This window comes from Nyctereutes procyonoides, unplaced genomic scaffold (genome assembly GCF_905146905.1).
Source record: "Nyctereutes procyonoides isolate TBG_1078 unplaced genomic scaffold, NYPRO_anot_genome, whole genome shotgun sequence".
In the NCBI taxonomy this organism is placed as follows: domain Eukaryota; kingdom Metazoa; phylum Chordata; class Mammalia; order Carnivora; family Canidae; genus Nyctereutes; species Nyctereutes procyonoides.
The window spans coordinates 7,154,107-7,169,417 of record NW_026575031.1 but is presented as its reverse complement, the minus strand read 5'-3'; the positions used below and the strand labels follow the sequence as shown (position 1 = coordinate 7,169,417).

Here is a 15,311-nt window from a genome sequence, read left to right as displayed (position 1 = left end):
TTCACTCTGGCTCATGTTAGAGGAAGGGTTGAGGGATATGGATTGGAGGAAGGCAGACAAATTGTCAGGTTGCTGTGGATCCAAAAATAAGCTAGTTCTGTCTGATGGGTGGTGGGTGTAGGAGACACCAGCTCTCTGCAGAGCCACCAGGTGGAACAGAGTGAAAAGAGGGCTCCAGTCCAGAATGAGTGTGGCTCTGGGCTCCTGGTACCAAGGGGCACTAGGTGTGGGCAGAGGCCAGCAAGGAATGTGAATGGGACTCTGCAACTTTTGATCCCAGGATTCCTAAATGCTGGCTTGTGGACAAGACTGGCCCGAGGAAGTGAGGAAAACACAGGCATGTAATGAGCGTTTTATAAGTTAAATGTATGCATTTGGAAGAACTATCCTTAGAAGTGTTTGCAGTTAAATCAATAAAGAAGCACATCACTTAGAGGTATAAAGTGCATTGCCAAAAAAAATCTCTTAAAGATTCAAGAGTGGTCTCATCCTGGGAGGAGAAGGGCTGGGCAGGGGGCGGGGGGTGGGGGAAGGGGAGATATAAAAATAAAATAAACATGTTAAACTATCATATTTTAAAACTCATAAGCATAAAACATATAGAAAATTTTCAAAATAAAAAAAGCAGCACTGGCTCTTGTTCTGAGTTTCCGTTTCTCCTTTTTTAAATGGCTGAAAGTGGCTTTTTTTTTTTTAACAAAACGATACAAGATAGAGGATCGCAAGCTTCTCCCCCGCTCCCTCCTGTCCTCATTTGGCAAAAATAAACCAAAACAAACAAAGACAATGAGCCCAGCGTACCCTGAAATCTGAGACCAGGAGCCATAGTCCTGAGCTCCCCGCCTAAGGCCGGAGAGCAGCGACTCTGCGCGCCTGCAACCCCGCGAGCGGCCGGCAGAGGTCAGGCGAGTTCCACGCAGGCCCCGCGGAACCGCGCCCGAGACCAAGCCCGAGTCCCAGCGGCGCCCTGCCCCGCGCGGTCCCTCGGCCGCAGGGAGCTCACCCGGCCTGCCCTCGCCCAGGGGTCGCGACTGGCGGCCACGTGGGACCTGGGTCCCGGCTCTGCCGGGCGGGGGGCGGGGTAGGCTGGGCGGCAGCAGCCAAATAAAAAGAGGGTTTCCCGACCCCACCTCCCACGCCGCGTTGGCACCGCTGTGGCTCGGCTCCACCTCGCTTCTGGGCACGGCGGGCTCTGCTCTGGGTTCTGTGTCCCTGGGCCACGCCCCTCATCTGTCTCCTGGAAGGTGGCCCTGCACGGCATCGTCTCCCGCACCGGGCTGTGGCGAAGACCAAGCAGCTGATATATCAAATCCAGGCTTGAAAGTGCTACACAGGTTAAGACTTGTTATTACCAGATGAGACTAGAATTAGGATTCAGGTCTCTGGGGGAAGTGTCCTCTATAGGTCCCAGGTCAGTTATTCTAAAGCATTGCCCCCCGGGAGGTGTGATTAGGTCTGGGGTTGATCAAGGAATCTGCATGGGCGTTTTATGGGTTGCCAAATTCTGATAGTGTGCCCAGGGACACACTTGGAGAACCATTCATTCTCAGCTTCTGTAGCCATGGCACAGGGCAAACAGCAGGAAAACAGTGAATGGGATGGTAGTCAACAGGGGGGCTGGGCTGATAGTGGAACCTGCCTACAATTGCAGTGGAGTTAGAAGCAGCCCCAGGCAGCACTAGTGCTGGCAGCTGGCGCTGTCGTTAGAGTGCATGTAAACCCAAAACTCCAAGAACCAAAGTAGAGTGCCCTTTGCTCTAACATTCATGACTCAGGCTATACTCTTATATTTCTGGGGTTTTTATTTTAAAATGTTCCTTTTCTATTTCACATACACAGCATCAGGAGAACAATCAGTCTCCTGGAGTTGGTGGCAGAGCTCCGTAACCCACATTGATTGGAGGAAACACTCCGATCTGTCACATTCTGAAGGTCTCCAAGCTGCTTGTTCCAGCTACACTTTAAACTCAGCAAGATCATTGTTTTGGCCACATTTATCTCCACCATAGCAGGGAACAGGGTGGGGAAGTAAAGGGACAAACCCTGGGTTTCCCCCTCAGCAGAGAACTCCCACCTGTCTCAAGCACTTGGCTACAGGCCAGGACCAAAAGTCAGAAAGGCACCCCTGGGCTGAGAGCCAAGAAAACCAGTTCTTTTAGGGAATTTGGATACATTGGAACAACCCTAACCCATTCCACTCTTGACTGTGCAGTGGGGCTCCAGGCTGGCATTCTCATTTCTGCTGATCTGGATCCTAGCTCCAGTTCCGACCTTGGGAAAATCAAATTGTCTTGGTCTTGTAAGAGTTTGTTTATTTATGTGAGAGGGTGTGTAAGCAGGTGGAGGAGCAGAGGGGGAGGGAAAAGGAAGGAAAGAATCTAGAGCAGAGCTCCACTGAGCGTGGAGCCCAATCGCATGACCCTGAGCTGAAACCAAGAGTTGGATGCTTAACCGACTGAACCACCCAGGCGCCCCTGTATTGGTCTTTTAAAAACCATGAAGACGGTGTCCAGAAATGTGTAAACTTCCTTCTAGCTCTAAGACTCTTAACTCTCTGGGCTCCTTCTTTCCTTTAAAAAAAACACTGGGGGGAAAAAAAAAACACTGGGAGATCTGGGAGAGTTTGAAACCTCTTCTCTCCTAAAGACAGATGCTGTCTCTTTGTCTGGCATCACCAATGAGCTGGTAGGAGGGCAGGAGTAGGACCTGGACAAGCCATTCTCCAAAGACACATGGCTAGTGCCAGATAGGAGGCAGTAGCAGGTAGATTGCTTCTCTTCCCAAAACACCAGTTTGGAAGCAGATAGATTTGCTTCCTAATGTTTAATACAAAACGGCAGCAGCCACCGAGCTGTCATAACAAAACTAGCCATAGGGCATCCAGTACATGGGCAGCCTTGGCTGGAGTGGAGCTGCCAACCAGGCCAGCTGCCCAGTCAGCTGTAGGCTGTCATCTAGCCAGGACTAGATGGTGGTGGTGGCAGGGCAGTGCTGAAGGGCTCAGAGCTGCTGCCAAGGAGGCTGGCCTGGCCCCGAGCCGATCCCTCACAAGCACAGACCTCTGCCTCTGGGTGGCATAGGTGTTCTGAGGTGCCTATCCCTGCAGCTCCACCCCCACATGGTAGTTTCAGTTCTCACAAATGAAGCCCTGGGGGGATGGGAGAAAGGCTGCTGAGTGGGTGCATGCTCTTAAGCTATTGGGAGCTCATGCCTCTAGAAATCAGCAGAAACAAAGGCTAGGTTTGGGTTTTTTTTTTTTTTTCTTCCCCGTAGAAAAAAGAGGCTACCAGGTTCAAATACATGTAGAGGGACAGTGCTTCTGATGTACTGGGCTCCCAGCCAGAGACATAGCCCCCCCCCCCCCCAAAAGGTGGCTGCCTGCCAGCCACTAGTGCTCACCCAGGGAAGTGGAGTGCTCAGGAGTTAGAGTCACAAAGCCTTCCCAGCAAGCCCCAGAAAAGCCAGTATGGTTCTTGCTGAGTCCATTTGTTTTTTTAGATTGTATTTATTTATTCATGAGAGATACAGAGAGAGAGGCAGAAACACTGGCAGAGGAAGAAGCAGGCTCCTCACAGGGTGCCTGATGTGGGACTCGATCCTGGGAGTCCGGGATCATGCCCTGAGCTGAAAGCAGATACTCGCTCAACTGTTGAGCCACCCAGGCATCCCTTGCTGAGTTCATCTGAACCCATGGAACACTTTTCAGGTAGGCCCTCCACCCACCACAACTCCCATTAATGTCCTACAGTATCTTTGTTTTTTTTTTTGTTTTTTTTTTTTAATTTTTTTTAAATTTATTTACGATAGTCATACAGAGAGAGAGAGAAAGGCAGAGACACAGGCAGAGGGAGAAGCAGGCTCCATTCACCGGGAGCCTGACGTGGGATTCGATCCCGGGTCTCCAGGATCGCGCCCTGGGCCAAAGGCAGGCGCCAAACCGCTGCGCCACCCAGGGATCCCCCTACAGTATCTTTGGACCAGAAGGTGTGACTGGAAGTGTTGCTCCCTTTCCCCCAGGCCCGCCTTCAACTTGCAGCATCTGGGGGGGCAGGCTCTGAGGCCCACAGCACTTGCCAGCCGTAGTAGAGACCTCAAACTCATGCAGAGGCCAAGGGCTGACACAAGTGCAGCTGGGCAGCAGAAGGGCTGCTGTATCTCTACTCCCAAAGAAAGGCCTCTAGGTGCTGAGAAAGGGGGTGAAGGGTCCTGGGGTTAGTGGAAGTCTGCGTTGAAGGCCCTGCCGATGACCAGTCGCCTCACCTCACTGGTCCCAGCCCCAATCTCATACAGCTTGGCATCTCGCAGAAAGCGGCCCATGGGAAAGTCGTTGATGTAGCCATTGGCACCTGCAGCCAGGGTTTGGGCAGAGAAGAAAGGGCAACAGGAGGTGATGGGCAGTGAGGAAAGCCAACAGAAAGCCAAGTATACAGGAACAGGCCAGAGGGGGAGAGACTGATGAAAGAGATGCAGCAAACAGTGGCGAGAGGGGAGGCTGTGAGAGCAGAAACAAGGAGCTGGAGGGCCACTCAGAGAGCTGAGGACACCAGGCAGAGATGGGGACAGCCACTGGCAGACCCGGGAAGGAGGACAAGAAGATACTGCATTGAGCTCACTGGATGAGGCCCAGGAAGGTTTAGGTAATCAGCATAATTTACAAAGCCAGTTGGTGGTTGGGCTGGGGTTCAAACCTAGGCCTCCTGGCTCAAGTCTGTGCTCTTGACCTCTGTGCAGTGCTGACACGAGGCTGTCCCACCATCCCTCCTTCCCCGTCTCCCAGTGTTCACAGGACCAGGCAGGCAGTGTGAGAGGGAGGCACCACTGAAGGCAGGAGCAGCTCGTGGCTTCCAGCGCTTTTCTCATTTGCTTTAACATGTCCTGCTAGTAACTGGGGAGAAGGAGCCTGAAGGTGCCAGCCCTGCTGCAGTGAGCAGAGGCAGAGAGAGGAGGGAAGAGGAAACCACCCGTGCTGGGAGCAGGAGTGGGGCCACTCACCGAAGCACTGAATGCCATCCAGGGCAACCCGTGTGGCGCACTCAGCTGAGTAAAGAATCACCCCTGCGCAGTCCTGTGGGAGGGGGCTCTGGGTCAGCCAGGGCCCTGCCGGCACCGCACGGGCAGGGAGTCCCAACGACTGGCCTTTACCTTGGCAGTGCAGTGGCCTTGATCACAGGCCTTGGCGACATTGTAGACATACTGCCGGCACGCCATGAGGCGGGTGTACATGTCGGCCATCTTCCCCTGCATCAGCTGGGTGCAAGGGGAGGTCACAAGTCAACATGCTGGAGCCACATTCCTCTCAGACACTCCCCCTGGTCACCAAAAGCTGGTTAGCGCTAGCAACCTGCTAGCCAGGCCCGGTGATGCGGGGCATGGAGAGGGGACTGGACTTGCCCAGGGTGCCCTCGTGACTAGGAACACTGCTCCCTTCCCCGATGCCTGCCCACAACCTGTGCGCCTTGCCATTCAGCCTTGTAATGTCTAGTTCCTTCACCACGTGTCGGGAGCGAGCCACCATGTGATCGCCTTCCCGCTAAATCCCAAAGCCAGGTAGCATGCCGAGGAAGCCCACGTGCCCAGGCATTCAGACTCATTTTGGTGGCAAAAGATGGTAAATACCTGGCATGTTTGTTAAAGAACATTTGAACCTGATGAAAAGTCCATTTCAGCCAAGGATTGACTCACCTGGAAGTGGCCGATCTTCTGGCCAAAGGCTTCCCTTGTGTGTAGGTAGGGAATGGTGTGGTCGAGGACGGCCTGCATGAGCCTGCCAGGGAAGAGAAAGGCACTGTACCCGCATTGCCAGCTGGGGTGGCAAAATCCCAGTGTGGGAAGGCTTGGGGGCATACAGCTTGGCATGGCAAGGAACAGGGTTCCGGGGAACAGAAAGGGAGCATGAGGACTCTTGTCACCTCTGCTCGGTCGCTGCACTGACTGCCCAGGACTTGTGCCCCTTTCCCTGAGATCAGATGGAGTGGCAGGACTCCTGTGCAGACAGGTCTTAGAGCTTGGGTGCCCTGCTTCATCCTGAATAATCAAGCACTATTGCTCCTCAGGCCTTTTGGCTAATAATATTTCCCTTCATTGTGAAGGACGTACATTTGAGAGGAGGTTTGTTCATTTTGTCTCCAAGAAAGAAGGTACAGCTCCCAGAAGTAGTTCCCATTGGCCCCCAAGCCTGTAGATGGCACCACCTGCCAAGGACACCAAACACCGAGCTCCCCCCAAGCCTCACACTCACCCAAGGGGCCCAGCAGCCAGCACGAGCCGTTCCAGGTCCAGCCCACTCATCAGTACGTAGACGCCCTTACTTAGATGGCCCAGGATGTTGGCAGCTGCCAGGAAAAGCACCAGTCAGGGGGAAGAGGGCTGGTCACAGCCTCCTTACTTTAAAAAAATGTATATGTATATATATATATATATTTTTTTTAAAAGATTTTATTTACTTGACAGAGAGAGAGAGAGAGAGAGAGCACGTGCAAGAGCACAACCAGGGAGAACAGTAGGCAGAGGGAGAGGGAGAAGCAGGCTCCCCACAGAGCAGAGAGCCCGATGCAGGGCTCGATCCCAGGATCCCAGAATCATGACCTGAGCTGAAGGTGAAGGATTAACTGACTGAGCCACCCAGGTGCCTGCCTCCTCACTTTTATAAAAGCTGCCCCCCACCCCCCAAAAAAAAGAGCTGCCAGGTTTGGTACCGTGGCTTTCACACAGGCACTAAAATGTCACCTGACCTCTGACTCCAACCAGGGTTCTGAGTGAGTGAAAAGGATGGAATTTACTACTTACAGTCACAACTAGAGCTTGCTAGGGGGCCCCTGGGGGGCTCAGGCGGTTAAATGTCTGTCTTTGGCTCAGGTCATGATCTCGGGGTCCTGGTATCCGGAGCAGTGTTGGGTCAGGCTCCCTGTTCAGGGGGAGAGTCTGAGTCTGCCCCTCCCCGCTCATGCTCGAGCTCTTTCTCTCAAATAAATAATGTTCCCTTTCTCTTCCTCGACTGCTTTGGATGGGAAAGAAAAGCTAATTTGGGGGCAGCCCGGGTGGCTCAGCGGTGTGGTGCTGCCTTTAGCCCAGGGCCTGATCCTGGAGACCCAGGATCGAGTCTCATGTCAGGCTCCCCACATGGAGCCTGCTTCTCCCTCTGCCTGTGTCTCTGCCTCTCTCTCTCTCTCATGAATAAATAAATAAAATCTTAAAAAAAAAAAAAAAAAAAAAGCTAATTTGGTCTAGAAGCCATACAACCCCTCCCTAGTTCTTTTTACCCAAGCCCTTAAAAGAGATAGAGAAGTACTATTCCCCAGGCTGGATCTGCTCTCTGCTCCAATCTCACTGGCCCCCACCCCTGACAAGAGTGGTCAGTGGAACAGTCTTTGTCTAAGAGATGAGTCATTCAGTGCTACTTACAGAATCTGCTGAGCACCTCCCCACCCGGAAGTGAGGGCACTGGATGGCCTTGGGAGGTGTGAGCAGGAAATTCAGGACAGCATGGACCACTGACCTGCCTAACAAGGGCGGTTGTTTCCTGCTAACAAGGATCCGCACTGATCCCACCCCCGCAGATGTTCCTTGTAACCAAAGCATACTGTTCTAGGGTCCTGGGTCATGGGAGAGAGGGAAGGTCTATGGCTGAGGCACAGAGCGAACCTAGCTGGTCATCAAATCTATGCCCTTGGTCTAATTGCAAAAATACTCAAATTGAATTGCCTTGTCTTCAGTGAATCTGGCTTCCATTAGTTTATCTGAGTGGTTGTTTTGCATCATTAATGAATATCTCACGTGGGCTATCCAGGGAAACGCACAAACAAGGAAGTCTGGAGGACATTAGAGGGCGAGGGCACATCTTACCCATCTACTCCAGATACTGGCATACTACCCCAGGCACGGTGTATCAGTCACATAGGAAATAGCACCCTTCATGACAGCCGCAGTCAGGCACACAGCTCTGGCCAGAAGGACAGCTGCCCACAGCCCGAGGCCCACATGCAGGGGCCAGTAGGCAATGGAGGTGGAGGGAGGCCCACCGTCTAGACGCATGTCATTGTAAGCTAACAATGGTGAGCTTCTCTTGCCCAGAGATAGGCCTTGTCAGCTTATGAAGGGGTCAGACAGGGGCTTGCTCGTTCTCAGAGACTCACCAGGAACCTTGCAGTCTTCAAAGATTAGCTCACAGGTGTTAGAGCCCCTCATCCCCAGTTTGTCCAGCTTCTTGGAGGTGCTAAAGCCAGGCATATTCTTTACAGGGAAAAAAGGGGACCCTGATTACAGACCAGTCTCCAAAGGGGGCTGGTAAAACACAGACCCCTGGGAAACACCCACCTTCCCATCCAGTCCCTGAATTTGCACAATACACTGTGTACTACTCCCATGGCCCCCACTCTGTATGACCACCCACTCCTGGAAACTCCAGCCCTAACCCTCCACTCTCCTCTGCCACTAGGTGTGATCTCCCCATTTCTCACAGGAGCAGTTCTTTCTCAGTGAAATTCCTCCAGTCTTGGTTAGGCCCCTCTCTCCACAGAGGGTATTATAAACCTATATGACATTTGTTCTTAGAATTCTCTCCCAACTGGGATGCCTGAGTGGCAAAGCAGTTGAGTGTCTGCCTTAGGCGCAGGTCATGATCCTGGAGTCCAGGGATCGAGTCTCATATCAGGCTCCCTGCATGGAGTCTGTTTCTCCCTCTGACTATGTCTCTGCCTCTCTCTGTGTCTCTCATGAATAAACAAAATCTAAAAAAAAAAAAAAGAAAAGAAAAGAAAAATTCTCTCCCAACTGCCCCAACCCCATGATTCCGAGCCCTCATACCTCCTCCTCCATCACCCTCACCAAGCCCTATCTGTCCATGGCTCCCTGTGGGGTTTTGCTTACTCTCCTATTCCGCTTTCTCTCTACCAAATAATTTGCTCCATTTTCTCCTATTCTTCAAAACAAAAAATCAATTGTCCACCTCTTCATTCCAACTCCTGCTCTATCTCCCCCTGCTTTGCTGAGGTCCTCATCCACCACCCCCGGCCCTCGGCATTCCTACTCACAGGCGGTTTCCACAGCCGCTCTCCCCAAGGCGACTAATGACATCTCAGTTGTCAAATCTGGTTGCCTCCTTCTTGCCCTCATCTTCCTGGACCTCTGTGTGGCTCCGCCATCCTCAGACCCGACTCATCCTTCTTGGGCTCCAATTAGGCCACCCTCCTTTCAGTCAGCTCCTCTACCTCACCCCTACCTCTGGGAACCTTGTCAGAACACACACTTGATTGTGTCTGCAACCAGCTGAGGAGAGCCGTCTCTGGTACTGGCGTCAGGAGACAGAAGCCTCCCCCCGGGCACTGCCCTCCACTCACCTTCTCCACAATAAAGGCTGTGATGCCACGAGAGGCTGGCACAATAGCCAGATCTGTCTTAGCATAGATGATAAGGATGTCAGCATCAGGGCCATTAGTAATCCAAAACTTGTTTCCATTTAGGATGTAGTAATCACCTAAGGACAAGAAGTTGGCTACTTGGTCAAGCCAGGTTGGCCTCTCTCAACCGGTCAATTCACGGATCTGCTGCTGAGCAGGAGGCTGCCTAGTTGGGCAATAGCTCTGGAAACTCAGCAGAGGCAATCCCCACTGATTGCTCCCTCATCCTGAGATCTGTCCTTCTGTCCATTTCAGCTCCCAATCCAGAAGCTCCCAAGTCGAGAGGAACCTTACCTTTCTTCTCTGCTTTCAGTTTCATAGAAACAACATCAGAGCCAGCATTGGGCTCACTCATGGCCAGGGCTCCGATGTACTCACCGCTGATCAGCTGCAAGGGAAACCACAAGGGCTGGTTATGACTTCAGAAGTGCCCTACGGGAGCTCACTGACCTTGCTTCTCACCTGTTCACATGACATCCCTTCAAACTTGTCTCAGACCAGGTATTGGTCAAGTCCTGGAACAGAAGCCCACTATCTGTGAGGCTGAAAGTATCTCTCCTTTCCCATTTCCTTTGCAAGGGAAGCAAGTCCTCATCTTTCATTTCTTTTTTTTTTTAAGATTTTATTTATTTATTCATGAGAGAGAGAGAGAGAGAGAGAGGCAGAGACACAGGCAGAAGGAGAAGCAGGCTCCATGCGGGGAGCCCAACGTGGGACTCGATCCCAGGTCTCCAGGATCAGGCCCTGGGCTCAAGGCGGCGCTAAACTGCTGAGCCACCAGGGCTGCCCTGACTGAATTATTTTAAAGCAAATCTCTGACCCTTCCTAGCCTTATCTGGTTGAGGGCAGCATGCCATAGAAAGTAAGTCTAACCAGTTCTTTCCAACCTTGGAGATTGCCTCAGGATTGCTGGTTGCCCTGACACTGGCGTGTTTCTCCCTTGATATTTCCTCACCTTGGGGAGGTACTTTTCCTTCTGGGCCTCATTTCCATTGCGCACAATTTGGTTAAGGCAGAGGTTGGAGTGAGCGCCATAGCTGAGCCCCACTGCTCCAGAAACTCGGGAGATCTCCTCCATCACCAGCACTTGTTCCAAGTAGCCCAGGCCGGAGCCGCCGTACTGAGCTGGGAGTGGAAGTGGTGCAGCAGAGTGGAAAAGGCAGCCCAAATTAAATTGGGACATTCACAGCAATGTTTACTGGCAGCAAAAAAACCCCCTTGTAGCACCTATTCCAAGTTACCCCCTAGCATGGTCAATAGGCTGATGCCGTTGCTCTGTTTTCACAAGCTCACAGAACTGGCTTTGTGTGTTGCCTCTGGTCAGCTGAAGTATGGTGCAGAAGTCATTGCAATGCCCGCGTTATCCGGGACAGACCTCTCACTGAAGACAAGAGAGCCTGAGAACCCACTGTTCAGAGAGCCACAGAAGTGCACAGGCAGATGAATAAATGAAAGAGGACCTGGGGTTAATCAAGAAGCACAAAGAGGGAGGGTCAGAGCCCTAAGGACAGAGACACCAAGCAGGGGATGCCAGGTGACCGAGGAAGGGGAGATTTTCATAGCATAGGTGTTTGGACCTAACAAAGCAGGGCTAACAAATCAACATGTTGAACTCTTTAAGCTTATGCGATGTTGTATGTTGATAATGTCTTTAAAAAGTTTTTTTTTTTTTTTTTTTTTTAAAGGCAAGGCCAGTAAGAGGGGACAGGAGTGCCACAGATATCACTATCTGAGCTCCTCACCAATTAATGTGGCTTTTCCTTGTCAACAGACCCAAAATCAATGTCCTGGATCACCTGAGACTCCCACCTCCTACCCCCAGCCTTGCTTTTTGGGTAAATTCTGGTTAAGACTCCTTGTACACGGAATGTCTGGCTGACTCCATTGGCAACTCAATCTTGAGGTTATGAGTTCAAGCCCCATGATAGGTATGGAGACTAAAAAAAAAAAAAAAAATTTTTTTGAAATCAAACAAGACTCTCCACATGTTTACCCTGACTGAAAAGTCAGGCTCATCTTAGGCTCTAAGGAAAGGTCAGCCCAACCCCTGCAAACTCCAGGAAGGTAAGCCCACAGGTGGGTGACACTGGAAACAGCCACCAGGAAAACCAAGGGGAGACTGAAACTCACCAGAACTGGCTTTCTTTGGGGGCTCATAAACCCCCAAACACAGTGGAAGGAAGTCTGGTTTGGGGGTTCCCAGTGGTGTTTCCCCCTATCATTTTCCATCAAGATGGTCTAACTTTTTAAGTCATTTCATTTTACCATGACTCTTGAATCAGTTCAGATCTGAGGAACTGTCTCCAAGTGGTGAGGGGAGACAGAAGAACACTTTGTCCCACCTCTATTCCCATACATGAATATGAGCTGAAGTAGCGTGGGCTGTCCAGGCCTTGGCAGGCTGGACACACAAAGAGCGAGAGAGCGCAAGCACAAGTGGCAGGGAGGGGGAGAGGGAGAAGCAGGCTCTCAGCTGAGCAGGGACCCTGGTGTGGGGCTTGACCCTGGGATCATGACCTGAGCCCAAGGCAGATGCTTAACTGAGCCACCCAGGCGCCCCCCATAGACTTATTTCATTACTGGGCTCTGCAAGCCAGGCTGAGCCTCTCCTCCAGCGGCCAACATCCAAACCAAAGCCTACCAGCTCCATGTCTTCTCCCCCTGGAAACAAGTATTGAGACCCATAGAAGACAATGGGCAGGCCCTGGGAGAGCCTATTAAACGCATCATCTGGCCACCTCACCTGGAGACTCACACAGGCATCACTCTCCCCCCATATCACCATCTGCTCTCAAATGAGCTCCAGGGCTAGCTATGGGCAGAGGACATACCTGTCCTGAGTGGTCCTGCCTAGACGCTACTAGTAGGGCTAAACTGAGGGGAGATGGTAGGTAAGACTTAAGTGCAAGGCAGCTGCATGATAATGGAGTTTCTAACCTCCCCAAATCACCCAGGGTTGCTTATTAAACATGCAGAATTCAAGAGTCTAAGTGATTCTCACCAAGTGAACCACACTGCCCACAACCCTTTGCCTTCTGGATGTTACTGTTCAAAGAACAGTGTACTCTTCTCTGGGCTGACAGTCAATGGGTGCTTTCTCGGGTCCAAGAGGTAGTCCTGAGTTTGAGCACACTCCCCTCCTTTCCTGTTTCTTTTGGAAACAGTTCTCATTAGGGAAGGAAACTGTACTCACCAGGGGCAGTGATACCTAAGACACCCAGGTTTCCCAGCTGCTTCCAAAACTCCTGCCAACAGAAAGGAGTATAGTGAGCTCAGTGAGAAGGCAGCCAGTCACAGGTATTTGGCACATCTGGAACGAGAGCCAAATGCTTCTCGGAAAGGGGCTGCGCTGTTAGGGTGGCTTCATTTACCAGAAGACTGAGCTCTTCCAGGCAGCGGTATAGCTCCCAGCCCAGCCTAGCCAGGCCCCCAAACTGCCCCCTGGTCACTCGGCAGCCACCCCCCCCCCCCCCGCATGGGCATCATGACTCACTCGAAGGTTCTTGAATTCATTGAAGTGATCAATCTCCTGGGCCTGGGGGGCTAGGTGCTCCTGAAGAAACTTAGCCATGGTCTGACGAAGCTAGAGGGAGAGAGGTGGACCAATGCCAAGGAAACAGTACCTTGCTGCCACTAAGAACAGCATTCCCACTCCTGAGGGCACATTCAGGAAAAAGGCCTTAAGTAACCCCACCAAACAGCACCAGATTGAAACTCATAGGCTGTACCAGTTGATACTTCCTTAGAAACGATCTTTCTTTTAAGGTCCTCAGTCTAGACAGCTTGAGTTTTTCCAAAATGTCACTCCCGTACATAAAATCATTCCAGGGCTTTTCTCTGTGCTTATAAGATAAGCTCCTTACTCAGGCCTATAAGGCCCTGTGTGAGCTGACCCTTACCAACTCTCCCGGCCTTCTCCACTACCTTTCTTCAACTCACTGTGCTCCAGCCATAGCCTCTTCAATTTTTGGCACATGCCAGGCTTTCTGCCCCTGAGACTTTGATTTGACCTTTCCCTCCGAGGTGAGAGTTCTGGCCCCCGAAGTGTGTATTCGAAAAAGATTCCCGGGTGATGATGACTACCCAGGCTTGAGAACCAGAGTCTTAAGACAGTGTTCAGGTGTAAGCGGACCTCAGACTCGAGGTCTCTCCAGCGCGTGCCGGTGGCCCTGCCGATCCTCCACCGAAGCACCATCGGCCTCCCGGGAGCCTTGGGGTGCCTGACTCCGTATCTGAGTCGGCAGCTCGGCTTTGCGGTTCGCACGGGGCTGAGACTGAGGCCCGCGCTCCCCAGGCGGGGGCTGAGCGCGCGCGGGCAGAGCAGCGTCCGGGGCGACCCGCCGCCGCGCAGGGCTCCGCGGCCGGGCCAGCAGGCCTCGGGGCCCGGAAGGGCATCGGCTCCCTACCTGCTTCTGCTCCGCGCTTAGCCCGTTGATCGCATCGTCCACGGGCAGGAGGGAGTGGGCCCGCCGGGACATCAGGCTGCCGAGCGGCGCCCGCAGCCTCCAGCGCGCCGCGCGCCGTCCCAGGAGCCGAGCCGAAGTCGCCATCTCGGCCTCGCACGGGAGCCAGAGGGCCGGCGGCGGCGGCGGCGCAGGCGACTGCCACCCGCGGCGACGACCCGCCCCGCGGGCTCCACCAATCCCGGCCGGCGCTGGCCCACCAGGCGGCGAGGGGGTGGGCCCCGGCAGCCTATCACCCTCCGCCGCCCGCCGAAGGCCGCGCGGCCTTGGCCGCCACGCGAGCCAATCAGCGGTGACCGGCCGAGCCCCGGCGCCCCCGCGGGGCAGGGTGGGGGCGAGCGCGGTGGAGCAGCCCTGCTGGGATCTTCCTGATGTTGAGACCTTTTTCGAAGTAGAAGAGCGGGGACGGCATCTTCGGAGTCGAGGGGCAACAGTAGCTCCTCTGCGTTGACGTAGCAGTCCCTACCTGCAGAAGCCGATCTCTGCGGGCAGGGAAGTGTCAAAGCAGCTTGGGAAAACTCTCCAGATGCCCAGGGCTCGGAAACAAATCTTTACAGCAAGTGTGGGATAGCTAAGTTTGGGTAAGTAGCCCTGGCTCTGATATGCACTCTGTTAGAAGCCAGTAAAATTTGCCCTATTATTTTTTTTTTATATAAGAAACCCACAAGAGGAAGTTTCTTTTTTTTTTTATTTTTTTATGATAGTCACACACACAGAGAGAGAGAGGCAGAGACACAGGCAGAGGGAGAAGCAGGCTCCCTGCGGGGAGCTGGATGCAAGGCCCGATTCCAGGACCCCCAGGGTCATGACCTGAGCCAAAGGCAGGTGACCCACCTAGGCAATCACCTTTGCTACCTTTAAAAACCTTTTCTGCACCCTGGGGGTGCTCCTTTCTATTCGCCAAATACACTGCCGGAGTCACACTGCTTAATAAAGCCAATTAGATCTTTAAAATTGACTTAGTTGAACTTTTGTTATTTAACCAGGGAAGGGGAGAGCTGATGGAATTAAGCTTCTATCCCCCTTGGCTATTTTCCTCCTCTTGTGTTGGGCCAGTGCCCTGAATAGGTCATTTCAAGGTAAATTGAGTGCCCTGAGTCCTGGGATGAAGCCCTGCCTGAAAAGAAAGTGGGAACAAGATCACCAATACCACCCACTGCAAGGCTGTTAGGAGGGCTAAAAAGGAAGCCATAGGCCAAGGTGGGGTCAGTTCCTCCCAGGACAACAAATCAAGACTTAATTGTAGTTTCCATTTCTCCAGGAGTAAAGTTTTAAACCAATCAATTTGGAATTTTCTGGTCAGCTGCAGTGAGGTAATCTGTCACTCGGATCCTCTCATTCCTACCCACTGCGCCCCCCTCACGCCCTTCCCCCTAAGGAAAGATGACTTTGCCTGGAACAATCTTTTGCTAGTGACTTCCTTGCTTCACCTTCTTTCCTACAAAATCCTCCC

The 15,311-nt window shown here is 52.6% G+C and overlaps 1 protein-coding gene across 1 annotated transcript; it reads right to left on the bottom strand.

Moving 5' to 3' along the window:
• Positions 1–3,485: 3,485 nt before the first annotated feature.
• On the bottom strand, positions 3,486–13,994 carry IVD (isovaleryl-CoA dehydrogenase). Its single transcript, XM_055316750.1, has 12 exons — positions 13,802–13,994; positions 12,889–12,978; positions 12,589–12,640; positions 10,351–10,520; positions 9,690–9,783; positions 9,336–9,472; positions 8,133–8,229; positions 6,239–6,332; positions 5,683–5,764; positions 5,143–5,247; positions 4,993–5,065; positions 3,486–4,346 (listed from the first exon to the last, which is right to left on the bottom strand). Exons 1-12 carry the CDS (start codon positions 13,943–13,945, stop codon positions 4,213–4,215), a joined length of 1,272 nt encoding a protein of 423 aa, XP_055172725.1. The 5' UTR covers positions 13,946–13,994; the 3' UTR covers positions 3,486–4,212.
• Positions 13,995–15,311: the final 1,317 nt, after the last annotated feature.

Excerpts from the sequence above, each read along its gene's own strand:
- IVD (XM_055316750.1), bottom strand. The coding sequence starts at position 13,945 with ATGGCGACTTCGGCTCGGCTCCTGGGACGGCGCGCGGCGCGCTGGAGG. Across the intron at positions 12,979-13,801 it reads TAAGCGCGGAGCAGAAGCAG|CTTCGTCAGACCATGGCTAA; the intron begins GTAGGGAGCCGA and ends CTCTCCCTCTAG. Across the intron at positions 5,248-5,682 it reads AGAAGATCGGCCACTTCCAG|CTGATGCAGGGGAAGATGGC; the intron begins GTGAGTCAATCC and ends CCTTGCACCCAG.